The sequence below is a fragment of the Pistacia vera genome, unplaced genomic scaffold (genome assembly GCF_008641045.1).
Source record: "Pistacia vera cultivar Batoury unplaced genomic scaffold, PisVer_v2 Contig797, whole genome shotgun sequence".
In the NCBI taxonomy this organism is placed as follows: domain Eukaryota; kingdom Viridiplantae; phylum Streptophyta; class Magnoliopsida; order Sapindales; family Anacardiaceae; genus Pistacia; species Pistacia vera.
In genome coordinates this window covers 455,689-479,940 of record NW_022196664.1, presented here as the reverse complement: position 1 = coordinate 479,940, position 24,252 = coordinate 455,689, and the positions used below count along the sequence as shown (strand labels likewise).

General features: G+C 34.2%; 3 protein-coding genes and 1 pseudogene across 3 annotated transcripts; 1 reads left to right on the top strand and 3 right to left on the bottom strand.

Moving 5' to 3' along the window:
• Positions 1-9,555: 9,555 nt before the first annotated feature.
• LOC116117066 (protein TIC 20-v, chloroplastic-like) lies at positions 9,556-10,539 on the bottom strand. The gene has a single exon (XM_031403100.1). The coding sequence runs from the start codon at positions 10,504-10,506 to the stop codon at positions 9,886-9,888; it is 621 nt and encodes a 206-aa protein (XP_031258960.1). The 5' UTR covers positions 10,507-10,539; the 3' UTR covers positions 9,556-9,885.
• Positions 10,540-14,334: 3,795 nt separating this feature from the next.
• On the top strand, positions 14,335-15,854 carry LOC116117065 (probable pectate lyase 18). Its single transcript, XM_031403098.1, has 4 exons — positions 14,335-14,412; positions 14,485-15,228; positions 15,344-15,482; positions 15,561-15,854. Exons 1-4 carry the CDS (start codon positions 14,366-14,368, stop codon positions 15,780-15,782), a joined length of 1,152 nt encoding a protein of 383 aa, XP_031258958.1. The 5' UTR covers positions 14,335-14,365; the 3' UTR covers positions 15,783-15,854.
• Positions 15,855-16,071: 217 nt separating this feature from the next.
• Positions 16,072-16,771, bottom strand: LOC116117050 (vegetative cell wall protein gp1-like). Its single transcript, XM_031403078.1, has one exon. It carries the CDS (start codon positions 16,769-16,771, stop codon positions 16,139-16,141), a length of 633 nt encoding a protein of 210 aa, XP_031258938.1. The 3' UTR covers positions 16,072-16,138.
• A 3,871-nt stretch (positions 16,772-20,642) lies between these two features.
• On the bottom strand, positions 20,643-22,877 carry LOC116117049 (annotated as a pseudogene).
• Positions 22,878-24,252: the final 1,375 nt, after the last annotated feature.

Genomic DNA, 24,252 nt, shown 5'->3' with positions numbered 1-24,252 from the left:
CACAATCTTATGACATCATGATCATCACCAATCAATCATTGACCGTCAAATCGTTGACCACTTGATGTAAAAATAGTCCAAATAAATAAATTTTCATTTTATATTTATTTATATGTTTTTTTTTTTTTTTTAAATAAATAGGCGCCAAACTGGAAGTGTCGGCTTCAGGAATTTCTTGGAATGGCATTTTTGTAGTTAATCTAAAACAAGAGGGTCAAATTCTGGGGAACTGAAGGGCATTAGTATGTGGGGTCCAAACTTCCCTATTCCACGCGCTACCAAAATTGCCAGGCTGGCAGTGAAAACACGGATGCTGGACAGGTGGACGGTGGTCATCGATTACATGACGCCAGTAAGATCAGGCACCGACAGTGGAGCATTGGCCGGGTTGGAAGCACGATGGTTCTGTGGACGGTTTAGATTCTTCCTCTTATAACGCTTAAAATTTGCTTAAAAGCAAGTGCAAATTATAAAAATAAAAAAAAAAGTTAATTACTTTAATATTTTAATTTTCAAAAAATCGCAATTTTATTATCTTGGCAATTTTCATTAATTTATTTTCCTTTAATTAAAATAAAATTATGCAAAATAATATATAATTAAATATTAAATATTATTTGTTTTATTTGTTTTTAAGATGAACAAATGAAATGCTTTTGATCCCACATGTTTACCACAACGAAATTCTTGAAAATATTTTTTTTTTAAAATAATTTAATTGTTAAAATAACTTGCATGTGTTTCTTAATAAAAATGAAATTATTTTTCAATTAATGAAATTAAATTAAAACTTCAATCTTGTCGATTCCTTATAATTCAATAAAGAAACAATGGGTGCGTTTGGTTTATTATTTTGGATAGGATTTTGAGAATAATATTGAGTAGTTGGATAGATGAGTATTACGAGATAAAATTTAAAAATTTATGAAAAAACCCTTAGGTTTGCTAATTTAATTAAACATCCTAATGTATAAAATGAAAAAAACACTCTCACCACCACCGCCGGAATCTGGCCGGAAAATCGCGTTATGACACAGACAGGTCGGATCTGTGTCGTAACGCGTCGTTATGGCCTTTTTCGGCCAGATCCACAGCCCGCTGTGGATGTGACGGCCGAAAAATGCCAAAACGACGGCCATCCTTGGCCGTCATTTTCGGTCAACGACGACCATTTCTTTGGCCGTCGTTACGGCCAGATCGGTGAACTTTCGGCCATTTCTGGTCGGCAGGAAGGCCGTTGTACAGATTCCAACTACCACCGACGGTGGTTACCGGAATCTGGCAAGTATGGGCAGCGGGGGTGTTTTTGCTAATTGTTAAACTTTTTTTTTAGGGGGTATTTAATGAAATTAATAACCTTATGGGGTCTAGAGTAATTAAAAAAATAGGGTAATATTTCTGGAATAATGTGCCAAACATTATTTGGAGAATAGGATTGAGAATATAGGCAGAAATAATAAGCCAAACATGCCCAATAATGTTTTGTTTACAACTGGGTCATACAATTAGACAAAAATTACATAAAATTTATTTAAAATAATTATTATGTCCTTTGTTTTTTGCCTAATTATATGACTCAGTTGTTTATATAACATTACTAAAAAAGAAAATGGAATTAGGTAGGACTTTGAGTGTTTAATTAGATTGTTTTTGGAGACCAAATAAGGAGACTATTAAACTTCATACCCATATGAACTCTTTAAAGTTTCGGATATAACTTTTAAACCCCCCATTATTTGTTAGACATTAACACCTTATGGTTAGTTGTGGCCTCACAAAGCCACTGTCATGACTAGGGGTGAAATCAAGTGAAGTATTTGGATAGTCGAACTCGACTTAATTGCTACAATATCGAATTCAAGTTCGAATTTAAGCCCGAAGAATCGAGTTCAAACTTGAACTCGAACTTAGAATTCGAATTCGAGCTTTAATTGAGTTTTAATCGAGCTTAATTAAGCTTAATTGAGTTTTTCGAGTCGAGTTGCACCGTGATCGAATTCAACTCAAATAAGTATTTGAGTAGCTTGACTTGACTATTGTCGAGCTGAGCTCAAGCCAAAACCGAGCCTAGCTCGAGTTGCTTAGCTTGGTTTTCACCCCTAGTTGTGACTGATGTGGTGACGATGGAAAGATGGACAGAGGGAGGTCGGCTTCAGGACATTAAGCTAATTTGTTACATATTAACATATGTAAAAGAATGTATTTACTTGCTAGATGTGTATCGGTAATAGGATACTGTAAGCCTAACAAATGGTAGGGGATTGAGAGTCATATTCAAAACTATAAGGGTTTGTTAGATATCGTATATACATAAGAGGGGTTTAGATAATTCTCCTTTTGGTATTCAATATATAACTATTAAATATTAATTTTCTCCTTAATAAGACATTACCTGTATCCAATGTATTTATATATTAATTTTATTATTTAAATAAAATAAAATAATAATAATTCATAAGGCTACGTGATTCCAGGTTCAAATCGGTTGTTTATTATTCAATTTCTAGGGTTTTGTCAACATTCATATCATTCAATTTAATGCTTGTATATATTAGTCAACTAAAGAATTATAAAACGTTTAAGTCTAAGGTTTTATGGGGGGCTAGGTGTTAGATTTAATTTGTTATGTACTAATATGTAAGTGGTACGTCACAGAATTTTAAAGTCATTTTCATGCTCGTTTAGTCAATATATTTAGCCTATAATAAGCCACCGAATTGTTAGATTTTGATTGAAATTGATAGGGTGTTGTGGAAAAATATATTAAATAAAAAGAATAATACATTCCATGTGTCCTTAATAATACAATGAATTCACCAGAGTCTGACTAATTTTTAGTGGACATTTTCTATTATAGATCCAAACAATACAGATTTGTTTTTGGGTTTTACGAGATTACATCCCTTTTATAACACAATAGTTATGCTAGAAAACTAGATGAAATGTAAGATCAATTGAGGAGTGAGTAACTTCTATTGCTACTAGTAGTGCTTTTGGGAACCAGCATGGTTATTGGTGATGGCATTCTAACTTCGTCAAATGTCTGGTATTATTTATTTCATACATTACATATATTTTACATGTGAAGTTATAGATTGATTATGGTACATAGTATGATGGTATGGCTTTGTCCATATGTCTCCATCAAATTGGATATGATATCTTTTAGCTACTGCACAATGTATTAGCTTCCAAGAATTGCATAACTTTCTCTTACTTTATCACATTTAATGCATATACGGTATGTGTTTATGTGTGTGCATGTGCATCTGTGTGTGATGGGATAAATGAGTAACATCCTTTTAATTGTTTTTTTTTTTTAATCATAAATGAACTTGATTAGTTCTCAAACCCAGCAGCTAACATGATGGAAAGCGGAGACCATATTTGAAAGGTAATCTTTTCTTTTATAGAGTAAAAATTTGATGATTTATGTGCCAACTTAGTGTAATCTTAAAAGCACTTACTCTTTAAGTTTTCTTAATGTCTAAATACAGTTGAAATTTTTTTTTAATTGGTGCTTTTATGCAACCAGACTAAATTTAGTAATCCATTATTTTCTTTAAGTATAAACTCAAACTTCTTGTAGAAAGAGTTTTTCAAATAGAAATTTTTAAGTTTTAGTGAACTTTTGCGTAGAACTTAAGTTTGGATTAAAGCATATGCGGATGTTTGACAAATTCTTGGATATTCGTATTCATATTTGGCTAATTTGACTAACCTCTTGACTTGAGGACGAACTAAGCTCCAGCATCAAGCTTTTTGGAGAATCAATGATGCCTGTTTCATTATCAGTTTTTGATATATTCATGGAGCTTGGAACTACAGTTCCCATCTTTCTCTCTATGCATGATTAAGAGTTGTTCCACCTACAACAACAACATATACACCACCTGTTGAGCAACCAGAAGTGGTCATTCCAAGTGGAGCCAGCCATTGCCCCACTCACAGGTGCTTACTTTAAAACATTGTTTATTTATGAAATTTCATATTATTACTGATTTATTTCTGAACGTAAATTGATTCAGTTTTGATTCCTTTATTATGCAATCGACCTTTGACAGTGATGGTCACAATGAGCATTGATGGGGGTGACATTCGGAATAATTTAATGAACACTTCTTTTTTGGCGTGGACACAGTATAAACCATTTAAAAAAAAAAAAAATTATTGTTCATTTATTTTGTTTTTCTGTGTCTTATAAACAATGTTATATTGCAAAGTGTTTATCAATTAAGCATATTTTATTATCAAAAAGTTGCAAACTTACATTCTCAGATAGGTTATACATGTTTTTGTTGTGGACTCTATTGCCAGTAATAGTTTGTGTTTTGTGGCGAATAGAGTTTGTGTTGGATGATGAAGGATGACAAGTTTTATTTTATTTTATTTTTGCTCATTTCATGGTGCTGGACAGCCTTTTAAAATGGTGAAAGATTAACTGTTGGACCTCAAAGCAATGGTTATATTTCATGCAGGAACTACTAATTTTAAGAAGGGCAAAATTGTCATTTCAATTATATTATTATGTACCAAATTGTTGTAAGAAAAGTGTTGCAACTCTTCTTTTGCTTTGAAATTGAATAATTCCTATCACTAAATGTTCCATTATATTTCGTCTTCAATTAATTATTTTTGTGTCAAAACCACTTCATAAGTTGCGGGGCTTTCAACTTCTATGTATTGAATTCAATTAACTCAATTCCTTTGAATTACAAACTAGCCATTTCAATCTTCCATCACTTGCATTTTATCAAATTAAAGGAGGAATGTGAAAGATCTGTACTGTATATATTAATTGAATGCATGAATCATCCCTATTTTATCAACACCAATAAGCAGCAAACACGATGACCAATTAACGACATCCTAAATGACAATCATATAATGTTCTTAGCAATCTTTAATATAAAAACCCGATTAAAAAAAAAAATAACAATAACAAAATATTCTATTATAATAAATATTGACGTATTTTTTTTGTGAAATAATAATCGTTTACAATTTCTTAAATATAAAATTCGATTGCCATCTAGTTCAATATATAAATATTAAACATTAATTTTCGCGTTAGTAAGACATTACCTGTATCCAATGTATTTATATATTAATTTTATTATTTAAATAAAATAATAATAATAATTCATAAGGCTACGTGATTCCAGGTTCAAAAGGGTTATTTTATTCAATTTCTAGGGTTTGTCAACATTAATATTATCAATTCAATGCTTGTATATATTAGTCACAAAGAATATAAAACGAGTAAGACAAAGGTTTTATGGGGGCTAGGTGTTAGATTTAATTTGTTATGTACTAATATGTAAGTGGTAGGTCACAAAATTTTAAAGTCATTTTCATGCTTGTTTAGTCAATATATTGTCACGGACTAGGAGTTTCACACCCAAAAGGCTAACCTATTAGTGGAGGGACTCCTCCCTTTATAAGCCCAAGACCTCCCCAATACGCTTTCAGGTGGATTTGTTACATTCTCCCCACCCAATCCTGACGCCCTCGTCACAGGTGGGGCCTCCTGCTGCCCATCTATCTCACTCTCGTGTGGACCCACAATCACACGTGACGCCCCTACGTGGACGCTTGGCGGACATCGAAAAACGGATGGGGTCGCTCTGATACCACTTGTCACAGGCTGAGAGTTTCACACCCAAAAGACTAACTTATTAGGTGGGGACTCCTCCCATTCATAAGCCCAAGACCTCTCAATACGCTTTCAATATGGGATTTGTTACAATATTCAGCCTATTAATGAACCATCGAATTGTTTGATTTTGATTGAAATTGGTAGGGTGTTGTGGAAAAATATATTAAATAAAAAGAATAATACAATGAATTCATAACCGTCTGAATTCGACTAATTTTTAGTAGATATTATCTATTATAGATCTAAACAATACAGATTTGTTTTTGGGTTTTATACGATTGTTTTTTTACTTAAATAGTCGCATATAATGATATAAATTTAATCTAAGGTCTTCTTCGTTCTCGAAGTCAAGATCAAACCCAAATTGTCACATATAAATTCCAAAACATCGGTAACGCATTAATGAGATGATTATGATTGATGTAAACTTCTTCATTTGTGGGCAAAAATGAAATTTCTAGGATGTGGGTATGAATGAATTTGAGTGGCACTTCCCTCTATCACAATTCTCAAATCTCTCTTCTTCTTCCTCATTCATCAATGAAGTTATGATAGTGAAATATCACAAAATTAATTCACCAACATAACAAATTCCCTAAAATCGCCATTAAAATATGCATAGATCCAAAAAAAAATATTGTGCTAAGTTCATTCATTTCTATTCGCCCTTTCTCTAAGAGGGAGTGGGACAGAGAAAACAAAGACCCTCACATGCTCCAGCTTGTGATTTCTGATAAAATTAAATAAAACTTGTACGAGTCTCAAAGATGTTTATAGGATCCATGAGATAAAATAAGAAGTGGGGTATTTGACAGACTTGAGCTTGACGACACCTTAATTAAAGCCTCGAGAGTTGGAACTTGTTTTGACCGTCGGCACATATACAGAGTCATCCTTACCTGTAAAATCTGAAACAATCTGTTTAATAAGCAACAAAAACCACATAGGTTTCACATAAATGGCAGTATCATTGGCGCCATCATGTTCACTTCACTTTGGCTAGTTTTTTCTATTTTCCTTTTCTAATCTTTTTAAGTCCTTAAAATTATCGTCAGATAAATATTTTAGTGACTATTTTTATTAGCAATTGAAAAAAGACTTGAATTTAAGATTTCTTGAGTAATATATCCAAAAACTCTATCAAACCACTAAATCACCCAGAGATAGTTTATTTTTTTCCTTTGCAAAGCCAAGAAACAAGTTCATAAGTTGGCCCACAAATTAAGTTTTCAGCAAACATGGTGACTGAACATTTTTTTGAAGTAAATTTAAGTCCATGGAACAACATTCAATTAGGGTGTGCAAAAAAATTTGATATTCGATCCAACAAAACCAGATATCTGAAAATTTAAATCGGATTCGGATCACAATTTTGAAAGATTTGGATTTTCTGATTGGATACCGGAATAGCTTTTCAAAAAAATCGGATATCCAAATCCAAATTTTATTTTTATATACATTAGATTGATTTCCCCATGACCCAATTATATAATAAAATAGTTTGATTTTTCCAAGGCCCAATTTCATTTGGTTCATTATTTGATGATTTTTAAAATAGTATTTTGAAAAGAAAAAAAAAGTAAAATTGGGTTAGCTTTATGAGGAATATAATTATTAATGTTTTGTGATATGAATAAAATAGAATAGGATTTTGAAAATATTGAAACAAATACATTTTTGGATTTTCATGATATAATATTGAACCAAATGAAACGATAATAGAATGGATTGATTTAAGCCCAATTATATAATAAAAATCTGTATAAAAGATTAACAATTAATAATATTAAATATTAAATATTAATGAAAATTAAAAATTAAATTTGTAAAATATATAAACCCTTCCACCATTTTTTTCTTCCCACCGTCTCCTCCACTAAACAACTCATACGACCACTTGCTCCTAATAGCTTCACCTTTCAAAGCTGTCAAAGCTGTCGTTGCCGTTTCAACAACGGCCGTGACCGTGCAGCCTCGAGACATCTCCCAAGGATGAGATTACAAACACTTCTAATTTACAAAAAACCAAAGATGAAAATCAACCAAGCTTGGGACATGAGCATTATGATGTCATTCAAGTTTCTCCGTAGAAGATACATGTTAATCAAGCAATTCAAATGAGTGTTTCTCAAAATAGCAAAGTCATTTGTTGTTTGTGTTCTTTATAGATTGATTTGATATAGGTGCAAATTTCTTGATTTTATTTTGGTATCTTTTTAGTGATGATTTTTTTTTTTTTTTTTTTTTTTGGTTGAAGATGGTAATGGCGATGGCAATGGTGGTGGATGGTGTTGATCAACAATGGTGATGATGATGGTCATGGTAATTGTGTGGGTACATGGCTGCTGATATTGAGTAAGCTCGAGACAAAGTGAGGGCTTGTTGAGTAGGGAGAAGGCCATTAACATCCTTCAGCCTTTGCTATCTCAGAACTGCATTTCAAATTCGAATCAAAACTGGATATCCGCTTGATCTGATCCAAATTTTCGGATCAAATCAAAACCAAATCAGTCAGAAAACCGGATCGAATTCAGATAAGTTTTTATCCCGATCCGGAAATTCGAATCGGATCAAAAAATTGGCAAACCGGATCGAATATCCGGTTTTGCACACCCTTATATTCAATGCAAGATCCAACTTCACAATTTCAAATTCAAAAGTTTTAAACATGAAGAGTATCTAATATACCATCTATAAGTTTAGCTAACTGCATATCAGAACAACAAATGCTCCCTTCAATCTCAAGAACACTTTAGACTATCTAGAGAGGAAATGGTTTCGAAGAATCGACTAAATATATCTTGAGAAGGCGATCTAAAGTGCTGAATTGCGGGTAAAAGTTCTTATGATCTAAAATCCTGGTCACACCAGGATGACAGGGTTCTGGGGACTACGACTAAGGGTCTCCCAATGCGCTAATTCAGTTTGAGTCACTAAAGCAAGGTCTTTCCTTTAACACAGAGGTAAAAATGTGGGTATCTCAGTACAAAATTTATGTGAGATTGGCTGAAATTCCTAAAACCAATAAATATGACCACATATCATTCCAGAAGAAGAGTCATGACATTTGCAGAAGTTTGAAAATTTTCAACACAGCTATGGTAATTCTGGTATCAACTAGTCCATCTCCAATGCTAAACAATATCATCAAATATTTGTACTGAGGTAAAATGAAGAACAAGATGAACAATATGATATCATCCAGTGCACTAAACTTTAGACACTTCCAATCTAATGCAATTGGAAATACATTCTCTCGTTTTCTTCCCCAGACAAAAGCCTGCTTGGTTACATGCATCGCAACAAACAATCGGTGAAACGTTACTTTTACTTATATCACTGCTAAACTTTTTCCATGCTTCAAAATTCATAACAGAACAATGAAGCCATAATTAAACTAGTTTGCCTCTTCAAGCAATTAGCATCATCAAAAGCGCGGAACCATGAGAGTTTCCATATTGCCAAGCAAATAAATTCGACAACATACATCAAACACGAACATGACCGATCAATAGAAAGACACATCATTTCCTAACTTCACAACATCTTTGAAAGAAACTAACAATCAGAAACCAACCAGAAAATAAAACACAAAACGACAGCTGAAAGCGTATTGTGTTATACAAAGCTAAATCCTTTAACATTTCCATCAAATAGTAAGTTTACAAACTGATTACAAATTCAATAACAAGAACCAAATGAATTCGACAAACATAACTGCGGAACCATGACATTTGCATTATGGCCAAACCACTGAGTTTTTCACAACATAGGCAAAACCATTTCCAAATTTCCCAACAACTCTCACAGAAAACAACAATCTTAAACCAACTAACAAAGTTCATCAATCTCAATGTATAAGTAAAACATAAACAACAGCTGAAAAAGCATTTTATTATATAAAGCTAAATCCTTTAACACTTCCATCAAACAATGAGTTTACAAATGATTAAAAATTTAATAACAAGAAACAAAATAAATTTGACAGTATAATTGCTGAACCATGGCCTTTTCCGCATTGCCTAGCCACTAAATTTGACAACACCACAACACCATTTCCCAATTTCCCATCAGTTCTCAAAGAAACTAACAATCATAAACCAACTAAAACTTTTAAAAAGAAAAAAAAAAAAAAAAAGGGCTGAAACAGCATCGTATTGTATAAAGCTAAAATCTTTAACACTTCCATCAAACAGTAAGTTACAAATGATTACAAAGTCAGGCATTCAAAGAACCTGTCTATCAGCTGCTTCAGCAACAATGGGCAATCTGGGCACTTGACCTAACAAACAGGAAGAAGAGCCATAAATCAAACAAACCAAAAGGAACAAAAACACAGTACTATCCAAACTCATCATCAAATCCAACCCAAACCCATCTTTAACATTAAAAGTTCTCTCCAAAAGGTCAGGAAAAATCAACAAAACATCAAGCACAATAGCCTGCATAGTATTAAACCTAACATATCTACTAAAATTATTGTTCCTAACAACAACAAAGTACAAAGTCAAAAAGATCAAAAACCCATTAAAGGGGAAGCTTTTGAAGACTTTAATAGCTGGTACAAGTGGTTGTACAAGAACTTGAATGGGAGTAAATTGGGTTAAAACATATTTCCCATATTGAATGCCATCAAAAAAAGGGTAAAAGTAACAAACGGCTGAGATTAAGCGGTCTTGATAGTCAGCTGAGTTATTGTTATTGTTGTTTTGGGATTTGGCAACTATAGTGAAGCTAGTTCTTCTGGGTTTGGTTACTTTCGTTTGGTGGTTGAGTTTGTAGGTTAGTTTGTTAGTTAAACTGAAAAGGGGTGGTGGTGGAGAGAGGAAAAGATTGGATATGGCCATGTTTAGTTAAAGGAGAGAGAGAGAGAGAGAGTGAAGAAGAATGGAAGTTAAAATTTGTGGAAGAAAATATCAACAGAGAAACTTCTTCTTATTGATGGGTATATAGAGAATATCTTGTTTTAAGTAAATAAAAATAAGAATTTGGTATTTGTTGGTGTGGGGTTTTGACACCAACTAAACGTACGTGTGAAATATTAAACTAGGCCAAAAGACACATGCGAATGGGAGTAATGAAATGAATAATGGGTGAAGAAACAATGTTTTAAAGTGGTTTGGACTTTGGATACTTAAGCAAACAACTCTTACGTCCACTGATATTATATTAATATGGAGGGTCAGGTCGCGTTCAGCGAGCTGACTTGTGAGTGATTACAGAAGAGAGAATAAACTATTATAGAGAGAATTTTAGCAATTCTAGAGTAAAAATGAGCCAATCCCACAAACGAGAGAGAAACTCTCTATTTATAGTAGGATGTATTGGAGTAATGATTACAGAATCCGTAAAAAGGGGGTAGATACAGTGCAAATCATTCTTTGCGTCCCGTTACTCACCCACTCGAGTGATTTCCTCGTTTAGTACAAGGGTTGGACATGTGGACGGCCTCCAGCGTTTCGTCAGTATGGCACGCACCCACTACATTGGCAGGAGCATGCTGCTCACGCCAGCATGTGATATGGCAATGTCTGAACAATTGTAGGATCTGTCTAGACTCTGATCATTTATGCTGACCGGGCTCTGCATCAGCCCTACTTTTTCAAGCATAACAGTATTGAATACTGATTTTGAAAAACATTTTTCCTTCTTTCTCCCCTTAATTTTCAATAATACCTTCCTCTTTGTATCCTAATCTCATCATATGATAATTTGTCAATTTATTTGAGACAATGTATCTAAGATAATGTTTTTTTTAAATAATATGGTAATATTAAATCGATTTATATATATTTTTTTTTTTACCTTAACTCCTCTATCGAGTGCAAAGGTAGTATCTTTATTCATAATTTACTTAGGGGGTCATGACAATAGATTTATATGAGATAACTCCCTCTAAGAATTAGTTAAGATACGCGTAAATTGACTCGTACACCTTAGTTACTAAAAAAAAAAAAAAAAAAAAAAAATATTCGATATACCCATGATAATGCACGATAGAAGATTTCATATATGAATAAACATATATGAAAACAGTCGAAAAGAGACAAATGTTTTAAATGATATTAATGTTAAACTAATTTATATATTATAACACATTAGTATGTATAAATTAGTTTAGATCGAATTAGATTAATGTTGTAAGTGCTACAAAATTGAATGCGCTGAAACTTATAATTGTAAAGGCAAGTGCATTAATAAGATCTAGGCCAAACGACTTGCGTATACCTAAGGTTTGTCATAACGACAAATTGGTACTTAAAAAGTTTTAAAATAACAAACAGGTACCTTCCGTCATGTACTGTTAGTGATTTCTGTTTGTTAACAATGAAAAGACTAAAATGCCCTTGAAAGTTTGATATTTTAGTTTTTTATAAATTTCTAAAAAAATCCCCTAGGTTTGCTAATTTAACTAAACACCCCTATATATAAAAAGTTTGTTAAATGATAAAAACACCCCCACACCTGCAATGTCAAATTCCGGCCACCACCGTCGAAATCTAGCCGAAAATTGCGTTACGACACAGACCCCGTCAGATCTGTGTCGTAACGCGTCGATCTGGCCTTTTCCGGCCAGATCAGCCACGGATCTGGCCGGAAAAGGCCAGATCGCCACGTTATGACACAGATCCAACTGGTCTATGTTGTAACCCAATTTCCCTGCCAGTTTCCGGTGGTGTTGGCCGAAATCTGGCACTGCGGGTGATGGGGGTGTTTTTGTCATTTAAAAAACTTTTTATATATAGGGGTGTTTAGTAAATTAGCAAACCTAGGGGGTTTTTAGAAATTTTTAAGTTTATAAAAATCTAAAATATCAAACTTTTAAAGGCATTTTAGTCTTTTCACTATGAACAAACAGAAATTACTAACAGTACATAACGGAAGATACCTGTTTGTCGTTTCAAAACCTTTTCTTTTAGGTACTAACTTGTCGTTTTGATAAACCTTAGGTATGCGTAAATCGTTCGGCCTAAGATCTATAATGATATGTTTATTAAGTAATTGGTCCATGGCATGTCCCGAATTATTAAAATCCCAATAGCCGTATTAACTCTCTAGTTGAACTGTACCCTCTTTCTTAAACCCTATTTCATTTCGATTCACAATTAAATCACTTTTCACCCACACAAAGTAGTTACTGGCTTTATTAATATCACCACTTCATTTCAATGTCGAAAGCTTTTTTGAAAAAAAAAATAAAAATCACAATTACGTTTTACGTCTATTTGGCAAGCTCAAAATTTGAACTTTTTCATTTTATAAACCTCATTCGATCACATTTTTAATATTAAAATGTTTTTTAATAGCTTTCATAAGATTTACTTTAATACGTAGTTATTAGTATCTTACGGTATGGTTCAATACAGGTCGTTAATGATACGTATCAGAAAGTGTATTATAAACATTTCGATACGTTAATATGTATCCTACGATATGATATTTATCGGTTCGTATCTTTAAAAATATCGATACAAATTGATACGATTTTATTAATTTTGGCTGAAGGCCCAAAATTTTTTTTGGGTCGGATCTGGGTCATCCAACCCAATTCACTAAAACTCAATCAAATTTATTTATTTTGCATGGTGAAAATGAAGAGGAAGATGTGTAACCCATTTTTTTTTATAATAATAATACAAGTGAAGATATAGATATTGACATTGATCTTGAAAATAATATGAATGGTCGAGAGGAAATAATATAGATTCTTAATTTTTGTGATTAATTTTGATTATGTAATACTATTATTTAAAGCTAATAATATAACAAAATTCGTTAATTAATCTTTGAGATGATATTAATTTTTAGAAAAAATTTGTTATTATTATTTTTTTATTAAAAAGGCATACCTACGATACGATATACGATACCCAATTTGAAAAATTGGGTTTTTGATACACAATGTCATATGCGATTTGACAACCAGAGTCTAATAAACTATATTTTAACCATTATTTGATAACTTGATGGTAAAAGAGTAAAAGAAGATCTAACATGATTTTTCAAGTTCGAGTCCTCTTGATGATAAAAGAGTAAGAGAATGATCTAATATGATTTTTCGAATTCGAGTCCTCGTGACCCTTAATAGTCGTGGTTACTCCATTATAGGGCTTCGCCCCGGGGGTGGAACGCTATTTTCATGAATTTTACTTGAATAAGTCATATCGGACTGACTCTTCAAATCTTAGTTACATGAATTTTATTTGTACCGTCTCCAATAACTTTTCTTGGCCAATAAATTAACTTGCGGAAGCACTAAAAATGGCAGCCGATTTTCACAAGATTATGAACCAACTTTTCGGCCACAGCTTGCTCTTAACCCCACTTCTTTTAATGCACCAAACTAGCTCCAAAACTGGCTAAATTTCAGCGTAAGCTCTTTAACTGTCTTCATTTTTTTTCCTTTATTCATCACTTCATTTGAAACCCATTTTAACGGTGTTCACCTAACTTATGTCCTCACTAAATTTGCACACAATCTCAATGAAAGTTGATTTTCTTTTTTACTGCATTGATTCTGCAAATGGTAGACAGTGCTTTCCATTAATGTGGAGAGGATTTGAGATTATTGTACCATCAAAATTCCATCAATCTTTTTCACTAGACCCGTGAAGATAACGGCTGCTTGTTATATAACTCCAAGCCATTGAAGCAACTCCGTTGTACCTCAAAATGTCAAGCTCTTCAATCAGCTTCTCCTTCTTCATGTTCTTGAATCTCGTTTTGACATTCTCTGCCGAAGGAGTTGAATGGTAAGTTTTCTGCATTTTGTTTCTTGCAGTGATTTGTTGGTTAAGTAATAACTTTTAAGAGTGTTCAAACAGGGAGGACATGACAGCTAGAAGGCAGCTTGGGGATGAAGCATCTTGCAGAACAGGCAACCCCATTGATGATTGTTGGAGATGTGACCCAAACTGGGAATCTAACAGGAAAATGTTAGCTGATTGTGCACTTGGGTTCGGGCGCAACGCAGTGGGAGGTAGAGACGGGGAAATTTATGTAGTTACTGTTTCAGGAAACGACGATCCTATAAATCCGAATCCGGGTACTCTCCGGTATGCGGCACTCCAAGAAGAGCCTCTTTGGATAATCTTTGATCATGATATGGTGATCAGCTTGAAGGAAGAGCTTGTGATAAACTCATACAAGACCATTGATGGGAGAGGGTTCAATATCCAAATTGCAAATGGACCTTGCTTAGCAATTTACAATGTGAGTAACATAATTGTGCATAACGTTTACATTCATGACTGTATACCAGCTGGGAATGCTCTGGTGAGGGACACACCAAGCCACTACGGATTACGGGGGCGATCCGACGGGGATGGAATCTCGATCACCGGATCCAGAGATGTGTGGATTGATCACTGTACATTAGCTAACTGCAATGATGGACTCATTGATGCTGTGTATGGCTCCACTGCCATTACCATCTCAAACAATTACATGTTTCAGCATAATGAAGTGATGCTTATGGGGCACAGTGATGACTTTGTTGGTGACAAGAATATGCAGGTCACAATTGCCTTCAACGTTTTTGGGGAAGGTTTGGTTCAAAGAATGCCGAGGTAATTAGTCAGTCTCTTCTGCAGACCTCGCTTATTGATAGTAGTAAACGGTTCAAAACGTTCACACCTAAGAATTTCCGCGATTCTCCTTACAGTTTTTTCAAAATTCTTGCAGGTGCAGGCATGGTTATTTTCACATTGTGAACAATATATACACTGGTTGGGAGATGTATGCAATTGGAGGAAGTGCCAGTCCAACAATTAACAGCCAAGGAAATGTCTTCTTAGCATCAAACAACACATTTACAAAGGAGGCAAGTTTCAATGGTGTTATAACAGCATCATAGAATGATCCGGTTCACGTCTAACGACGACTAGCCTTGTTGTTGCAGGTGACAAAGCATGAATCAGAAGATGAGGAAGAGTGGAAGAAATGGAATTGGAGATCAGATGGAGATCTAATGCTCAATGGAGCTTTCTTTACACCTTCTGGAGAAGAATCTCCAGCAAGCTACATGAAAGCTTCAAGCATGGTGGCTAGACCAGCTTCATTTTTGACCAAATACTCTCCATCTGCAGGGGCCATGAATTGCCAGAAAGGCCACCATTGCTAATCAAAATTGATTGCTGCCCAGCTACTCAAAATGTTCTTTTAGTGTAATTTAAGGCTTCTCTCTCAACTTTAATATTCAACATGTGTAAATTTAATTCAATTCATTTTCTGATAATTTTTATTTGTAATTTTGGACCATTTTATTCAATTAAAAACCCTAATAAATCTCGAAATCTAACGGTAATCAAAGATGTTTGTAACGGTTCTCAAGTGTCTTAATCTTATTAAAATTAGGATGAATGTAATATAATAAATAAATGTTTATAATTCAATAAAAATTCATACTACGCTATAGATTCATAAAATAATCAAAACCCTAACCAAAAATTATGAGTACAATGTGGAAATACAAAAGTTTTAAAATGCCAAGGCGGCTGCAATTGCCAACCCACTTAAAATGACCCGAACCTCAAATATTGACCCGGCACCCGATTCATCGCTAATGGGACCCCCTGCCGATTCCGGTGCAGAACTCCCTGGTGTTGGAACCGGTGGGCTACTGCTAGAGGGGAACACGGCTGGAGCGTTTGCCGGAGGTGCTGAACTCGCTGGAATTGTCTCCGGTGCCGGAGAAACAACAGGACCCTCCACTGTTGGCGGAGCCCCGACTGGAGTCAGTGCAGGGGTAGCAACTGGAGTCAGTGTAGGGGTAGCAACTGGAGTTGCCGCCGGAGGGGAAGGAGGACTTGCGGGGGATTGTGCAGGGGAAGTGACGGTTGGTGGGGGAGTTGCCGGTGGCGGTGAGACCGGGGCAACCGGTGACTTCACAGGAGAGGCCACCGGAGAAACTTTTGGAGGGGATGAAACCGGGGACTGTGTAGGCGATACATGGGGACTTGCCGACGGAGGAGTTGCTGGGGATTTGGCCGGAGAAGGCGGTGGCTGTGTCGTGACGGTGACGGGAGACGGGGCGGGCGCATTATCTGCCTGTACATTGCCGGAATCCGACAAAAAAAAGACAAGAAAACAAAGCACAACAAGTTTAAACATCTTAAATTGCCTGAATCTGAAGTGGGTTTTGCTTAGATTTGTGTTTTGTGATTGACGAGAAGAAACAGAGCGAGACAGAGATTTTTATAAACAGTTTATTGAAAAAGCAAAACGTTGTGAATTGTGAACTGGGGAAATGTGACCGTTGGATTTGTAGCGTAGTGTGACCTGCTATAGCCGGTGAGGTAGCCGTTACTTGGAAGTACATGACCAGCCGGGACAGTTTCTTTTGTCCGGTTTGGATGAAATAATGCGAGGGTCAGAATCTTTGGGTTATTAAAATGATTAATGGTTTTTGATTAGTGTGTTAAAATAGTAATTTTAAATAAGGTGAGTTATATTTTCGAAATAAAGTAGTATTTTACTAGTATTTCTTTATTCGAGTAGTAAAATTATGTATTTTTAAGCCCAATTTGCTTTTATTTATCATTATTATTACAGTTCCCAATATTGTTTTAATTTTTTAAAACAATCCTGATAATTATTCGTGAATCATGATGATAATTATTACATAAAATAATATTAAAACCTATGTATTAATATATTAATTTTGATAGATCACGGTCACCACAACACTAAAACAAGATGGTTTATTACAAATTTACCCTCGTAGTTTGTCACGGAATCTTTTCCCTATTTTAGGTCAAATGGTCGTATGGTGTTTCACACTTGTTTACATATACCTCAAATAATCCCCAAAGTCTATTGAACACTTTATAAGTTAATGGTCAAGTAAGTCACAAATATAATAGGTAACTATTTTGTGGAACTCGAATACAAGATTTATAGGTAACTCGTCTAAATGACTAAAGTCTTGCCATCCGACCATAAGGTTAGTGGTTAATGGTCAAAATTTTTGGCCAAATGGTTGACCGTATCGATAATTTTTTAATGTAAAATACTTAGTCATTTAATCAAAACGTCAATTGTTTATTAAAAATGTATTTTTTTACTCTCTACCGTTAATTTTAATTACTAGAATCTTTAATCAAGATATGAACATTCAATTCTCAAAATTGAAGAAGGAAGACGATTCTACACTAAACCTCAAAAATTACAATGTAATTAACTCTAAACAAGATGATAAGACTATCTCGTACAAATATTTATCCTATGGAAAATATATGGTTCCGTTTGATTAGTTTTTTAGAATAGCATTTTTAGAAAATATGATAAGATTCTGAAAATGTTTTTGGTACATTTTTGAAACATATTTTCTGAAAATATTTAATCCCCTAGGTTTGTTAATTTAAAACTAAACACCCCCACTCCCACAATAAAAGTTTATAAATTGATAAAAACATTCCCACACATCCAACTATTGCTGATAGTCGGCCACCGAGGTGGCCGGAAGTTGTCGGGATGGCGTACAATAGGTTGGATTTGGTTGGTCGTGTGCCCATCTAGCCTTTTCTAACCAGATCCACCATGGATCTGGCTGGAAATGGCCAGATCTGGTTGTCATTAACGGCAAAACAACAACCAAGGTATCTGTCATCGTTTGACCATAGTTAACAGCTAGATCTCTGGCTGTCGTTTAACCATCAATGACAGCCAAATCTTTGATCATAGATCTAGCCGTTTTCGGTCAGATCCATAGTGGATTAGGTCGAAAACATACAGATTGGGCACGATTGACCAAATCTAATCGGTCGTGTGTCGTTATGACATTGGTGGCCGACGGGGGCAGCAGTGGCGGTGGCTACTAATAGGTAATAATGACTTGGGTGAGTGGGGGTGTTTTTGTTAATTTTAAATTTTTTTATTGAGAAAGATAATTTTTAATGTTTTTGTTTGAATTGAATTTTGAATATTAAAACAAATATGCATTTCGATAGAATTGAATAAGATAATAGGATAGGATAATAGAAAAATAGGAACCCAACAAAGGGATAGAAATTTGAAGAGCAAAGTGAGGACTTAGAAATTGACGAAATGACTAAAAGTTGGCCACCTAGAGCCTTCTCCAAGGGCCGGGTAGCGTAGTGGGCTAGAATCTAAAGGCCATGGCCCCTAGAACAAATGAGAGAAATTCAGAAATTTCAGGTTAGGTTTCACCATTGGCCCAACCATTTCACACTTGTCTTCTCATCATTGGCCCACTAAAACTCGTATTCCATATACCACCATGACTCTAAGAAACCCATCCATGGATATATCTCGGAGCTTGAGATAAACTTTTTTTTTTTTTTGAATTTTTCATTTTCATAAAAATTATATTATTAAGTTTGGTTTCGCCGGACTTATCTATCGATAATCAAAATACTTTTGATATCAAACACTCTTCTCAGTTTTAAAGTTTATATTTGCTCATCCGAAGCTTTATTATATATGTGTTAAAACCGAAAAAAATTTCTATACAGTTTAGGAGAAATTGAATATGTTTTTTAATTTCTTTCCCGACGATTAATAATTACTATAAAATTAAAATTTAAACATGTTTTATTTACCTTTAATAATTATAAAAAATATATAATCATTAAGGAGAGACTAATGTTGGATTTAATTCTTTGTGAATTCATTGCTATTTTAATTCTTTAAAACCCTTAAGCCAAGTATATTGTAGACATTATCAGAACGGTGCGTTTCAGTATCAAGGGAGGTGCGTACAATACCTCATGATCACGTTAGCAACTGAGATCACTAAATTATAACAACAACACAAAATAATAATAAAAATTAAAAAGAAACTTTAGAAGAAAACAAAATTTCACAAGTTTCCAGATTAGGGTTTCGTTCTCGAAGATGTTCATATCGCTGGAAGTGCGGGTAAAAGTTCTTATGATCTAAAATCCTGGTACACCAGGATGACAGGGTTCTGGGGACTACGACTAAGGGTCTCCCAATGCGCTAATTCAGTTTGAGTCACTAAAGCAAGGTCTTCCTTTAAACAGAGGTAAAAATGGGGTATCTCAGTACAAAATTTATGTGAGATTGGCTGAAATTCCTAAACAATAAATATGACCACAATCTTCCAGAAGAAGAGTCATGAATTGCAGAAGTTGAAAATTTTCACACAGCTATGGTAATTCTGGTATCAACTAGTCCATCTCCATGCTAAACATATCATCAAATATTTGTACTGAGGTAAAATGAAGAACAAGATGAACAATATGATATCATCCAGTGCACTAAACTTTAGACACTTCCAATCTAATGCAATTGGAAATACATTCCTCGTTTCTTCCCCGACAAAGCCTGCTTGGTCATGCATCGCAACAAACAATCGGTGAAACGTTACTTTTACTATATCACTGCTAACTTTTTCCATGCTCAAAATTCATAACAGAACAATGAAGCCAATTAAACTAGTTTGCCTCTTCAAGCAATTAGCATCATCAAAAGCGCGGAACCATGAGAGTTTCCATATTGCCAAGCAAATAAATTCGACAACATACATCAAAACGAACATGACCGATCAATAGAAAGACACATCATTTCCTAACTTCACAACATCTTTGAAGAAACTAACAATCAGAAACCAACCAGAAAATAAACACAAAACGACAGCTGAAAGCGCATTGTGTATACAAAGCTAAATCCTTTAACATTTCCATCAAACAGTAAGTTTACAAACTGATTACAAATTCAATAACAAGAACCAAATGAATTCGACAAACATAACTGCGGAACCATGACATTTGGATCATGGCCAAACCACTGAGTTTCAACAACATAACAAACAAACAACAACCACTAACAAAGTTCATCAATCTCAATGTATAAGTAAAACATAAACAACAGCTGAAAAAGCAGTTATTATATAAAGCTAAATCCTTAACACTTCCATCAAACAATGAGTTTACAATGATTAAAATTTAATAACAAGAAACAAAATAAATTTGACAGTATAATTGCGAACCATGGCCTTTTCCGCATTGCCTAGCCACTAAATTTGACAACACACAACACCATTTCCCAATTTCCCATCAGTTTCTCAAAGAACTAACAATCATAAACCAACTAAAACTTTAAAAAAAAAAAAAAAAGGGCTGAAACAGCATCGTATTGTATAAAGCTAAAATCTTTAACACTTCCATCAAACATAAGTTAAATGATTACAAAGTCAGGCATTCAAAGAACCTGTCTATCAGCTGCTTCAGCAACAATGGGCAATCTGGGCACTTGACCTAACAAACAGGAAGAGAGCCATAAATCAAACAAACCAAAAGGAACAAAACACAGTACTATCCAAACTCATCATCAAATCCAACCCAAACCCATCTTTAACATTAAAAGTTCTCTCAAAAGGTCAGAAAAATCACAAAACATCAAGCACAATAGCCTGCATAGTATTAAACCTAACATATCTACTAAAATTATTGTTCCTAACAACAACAAAGTACAAAGTCAAAAGATCAAAAACCCATTAAAGGGAAGCTTTTGAAGACTTTAATAGCTGGTACAAGTGGTTGTACAAAACTTGAATGGGAGTAAATTGGGTTAAAACATATTTCCCATATTGAATGCCATCAAAAAAAGGGTAAAAGTAACAAACGGCTGAGATTAAGCGGTCTTGATAGTCAGCTGAGTTATTGTTATTGTTGTTTTGGGATTTGGCAACTATAGTGAAGCTAGTTCTTCTGGGTTTGTTACTTTCGTTTGGTGGTTGAGTTTGTAGGTTAGTTTGTTAGTTAAACTGAAAAGGGGTGGTGGTGAGAGAGGAAAAGATTGGATATGGCCATGTTTAGTTAAAGGAGAGAGAGAGAGAGAGAGATGAGGAGAAGAATGGAAGTTAAAATTGTGGAAGAAAATATCAAAAGAGAAACTTCTTCTTATTGATGGGTATATAGAGAATATCTTGTTTTAAGTAAATAAAAATAAGAATTTGGTATTTGTTGGTGTGGGTTTGACACACCTAAACGTACGTGTGAAATATTAAACTAGGCAAAAGACACATGCGAATGGGAGTAATGAAATGAATAAGGGTGAAGAAACAATGTTTTAAAGTGGTTTGGACTTTGGATACTTAAGCAAACAACTCTTACGTCCACTGATATTATATTAATATGGAGGGTCAGGTCGCGTTCAGCGATGACTGACGTGAGTGATTACAGAAGAGAGAATAAACTATTATAGAGAGAATTTTAGCAATTCTAGAGTAAAAATGAGCCAATCCCACAAACGAGAGAGAAACCTCTATTTATAGAGGATGTATTGGAGTAATGATTACAGAATCCGTAAAAGGGGTAGATACAGTGCAAATCATTCTTTGCGTCCCGTTACTCACCCACTCGAGTGATTTCCTCGTTTAGTACAAGGGTTGGACATGTGGACGGCCTCCAGCGTTTCGTCAGTATGGCACGCACCACTACATTGGCAGAGCATGCTGCTCACGCCAGCATGTGATATGGCAATGTCTGAACAATTGTAGGATCGTGCTAGACTCTGATCATTTATGCTGACCGGGCTCTGCATCAGCCCTACTTTTTCAAGAAACAGTATTGAATACTGATTTTGAAAAACATTTTTCCTTCTTTCTCCCCTTAATTTTCAATATACCTTCCTCTTTGTATCCTAATCTCATCATATGATAATTTGTCAATTTATTTGAGACATGTATAAGATAATGTTTTTTTAAATAATATGGTATATAAATCGATTTATATATATTTTTTTTTTACCTTAACTCCTCTATCGAGTGCAAAGGTAGTATCTTTATTCATAATTTACTTAGGGGGTCAGACAATAGATTTATGAGATAACTCCCTCTAGAATTAGTTAAGATACGCGTAAATTGACTCGTACACCTTAGTTACTAAAAAAAAAAAAAAAAAAAAAATATTCGATATACCCATGATAATGCACGATAGAAGATTTCATATATGAATAAACATATATGAAAACAGTCGAAAAGAGACAAATGTTTTAAATGATATTAATGTTAAACTAATTTATATATATAACACATAGTATGTATAAATTAGTTTAGATCGAATTAGATTAATGTTGTAAGGCTACAAAATTGAATGCGCTGAAACTTATAATTGTAAGGCAGTGCATTAATAAGATCTAGGCCAAACGACTTGCGTATACCTAAGGTTTGTCATAACGACAAATTGGTACTTAAAAAGTTTTAAAATAACAAACAGGTACCTTCCGTCATGTACTGTTGTGATTTTCTGTTTGTTAACAATGAAAAGACTAAAATGCCCTTGAAAGTTTGATATTTTAGTTTTTATAAATTTCTAAAAAAAATCCCCTAGGTTTGCTAATTTAACTAAACCCCCTATATAAAAAGTTTGTTAAATGATAAAACACCCCCACACCTGCAATGTCACCATTCCGGCCACCACCGTCGAAATCTAGCCGAAAATTGCGTTACGACACAGACCCCGTCAGATCTGTGTCGTAACGCGTCGATCTGGCCTTTTCCGGCCAGATCAGCCGGATCTGGCGGAAAAGGCCAGATCGCCACGTTAGACACAGATCCAACTGGTCTATGTGTAATCCCAATTTCCCTGCCAGTTTACGGTGGTGGTGGCGAATCTGGCACTGCAGGTGATGGGGGTGTTTTGTCATTTAAAAAACTTTTTATATATAGGGGTGTTTAGTAAATTAGCAAACTAGGGGGTTTTTAGAAATTTTTAATTATAAAAATCGAAAATATCAAACTTTTAAAGGCATTTTAGTCTTTCACTATGAAAAACAGAAATTACTAACAGTACATAACGGAAGATGCCTGTTTGTCGTTTCAAAACCTTTTCTTTTAGGTACTAACTTGTCGTTTTTGATAAACCTTAGGTATGCGTAAAATCGTTCGGCCTAAGATCTATAATGATATGTTATTAAGTAATTGGTCCATGCATGTCCCGAATTATGTAAAATCCCAATAGCCGTATAACTCTCTAGTGTTGAACTGTACCCTTTTCTTAAACCCTATTTCATTTCGATTCACAATTAAATCACTTTTCACCCCACAAAGTAGTTACTGGCTTTTTTAATATCACCACTTCATTTCAATGTCGAAAGCTTTTTTGAAAAAAAAAAAAAAAATCACAATACGTTTTACGTCTATTGGCAAGCTCAAAATTTGAACTTTTTCATTTTATAAACCTCATTCATCACATTTTTAATATTAAAATGTTTTAAAGCTTTCATAAGATTTACTTAAACGTAGTATAGTATCTTACGGTATGGTTCAATACAGGTCGTAAAGATACGTATCAGAAAGTGTATTATAAAATTTCGATACGTTAATATGTATCCTACGATATGATATTTATCGGTTCGTATCTTTAAAAAATCGATACAAATTGATACGATTTATTAATTTTGGCTAGGCCCAATTTTTTTTGGTCGGATTGGGTCACCAACCCAATCACTAAAACTCAATCAAATTATTTATTTTGCATGGTGAAAATGAAGAGGAAGATGTGTAACCCATTTTTTTTTTAATAATAATACAAGTGAAGATATAGATATGACATTGATCTTGAAAATATATGAATGGTCGAGAGGAAATATAATAAGATTCTAAT

What these genes read in the sequence shown, in the direction of transcription:
- LOC116117066 (XM_031403100.1), bottom strand. Translation starts at nt 10,506, where the DNA reads ATGGCCATATCCAATCTTTTCCTCTCTCCACCACCACCCCTTTTCAGT.
- LOC116117050 (XM_031403078.1), bottom strand. Translation starts at nt 16,771, where the DNA reads ATGTTTAAACTTGTTGTGCTTTGTTTTCTTGTCTTTTTTTTGTCGGAT.
- LOC116117065 (XM_031403098.1), top strand. Translation starts at nt 14,366, where the DNA reads ATGTTCTTGAATCTCGTTTTGACATTCTCTGCCGAAGGAGTTGAATG. An exon ending in TCTGCCGAAGGAGTTGAATG is followed by an intron (nt 14,413 to 14,484) that starts GTAAGTTTTCTG and finishes GTGTTCAAACAG; the next exon opens with GGAGGACATGACAGCTAGAA. An exon ending in ACAACACATTTACAAAGGAG is followed by an intron (nt 15,483 to 15,560) that starts GCAAGTTTCAAT and finishes TTGTTGTTGCAG; the next exon opens with GTGACAAAGCATGAATCAGA.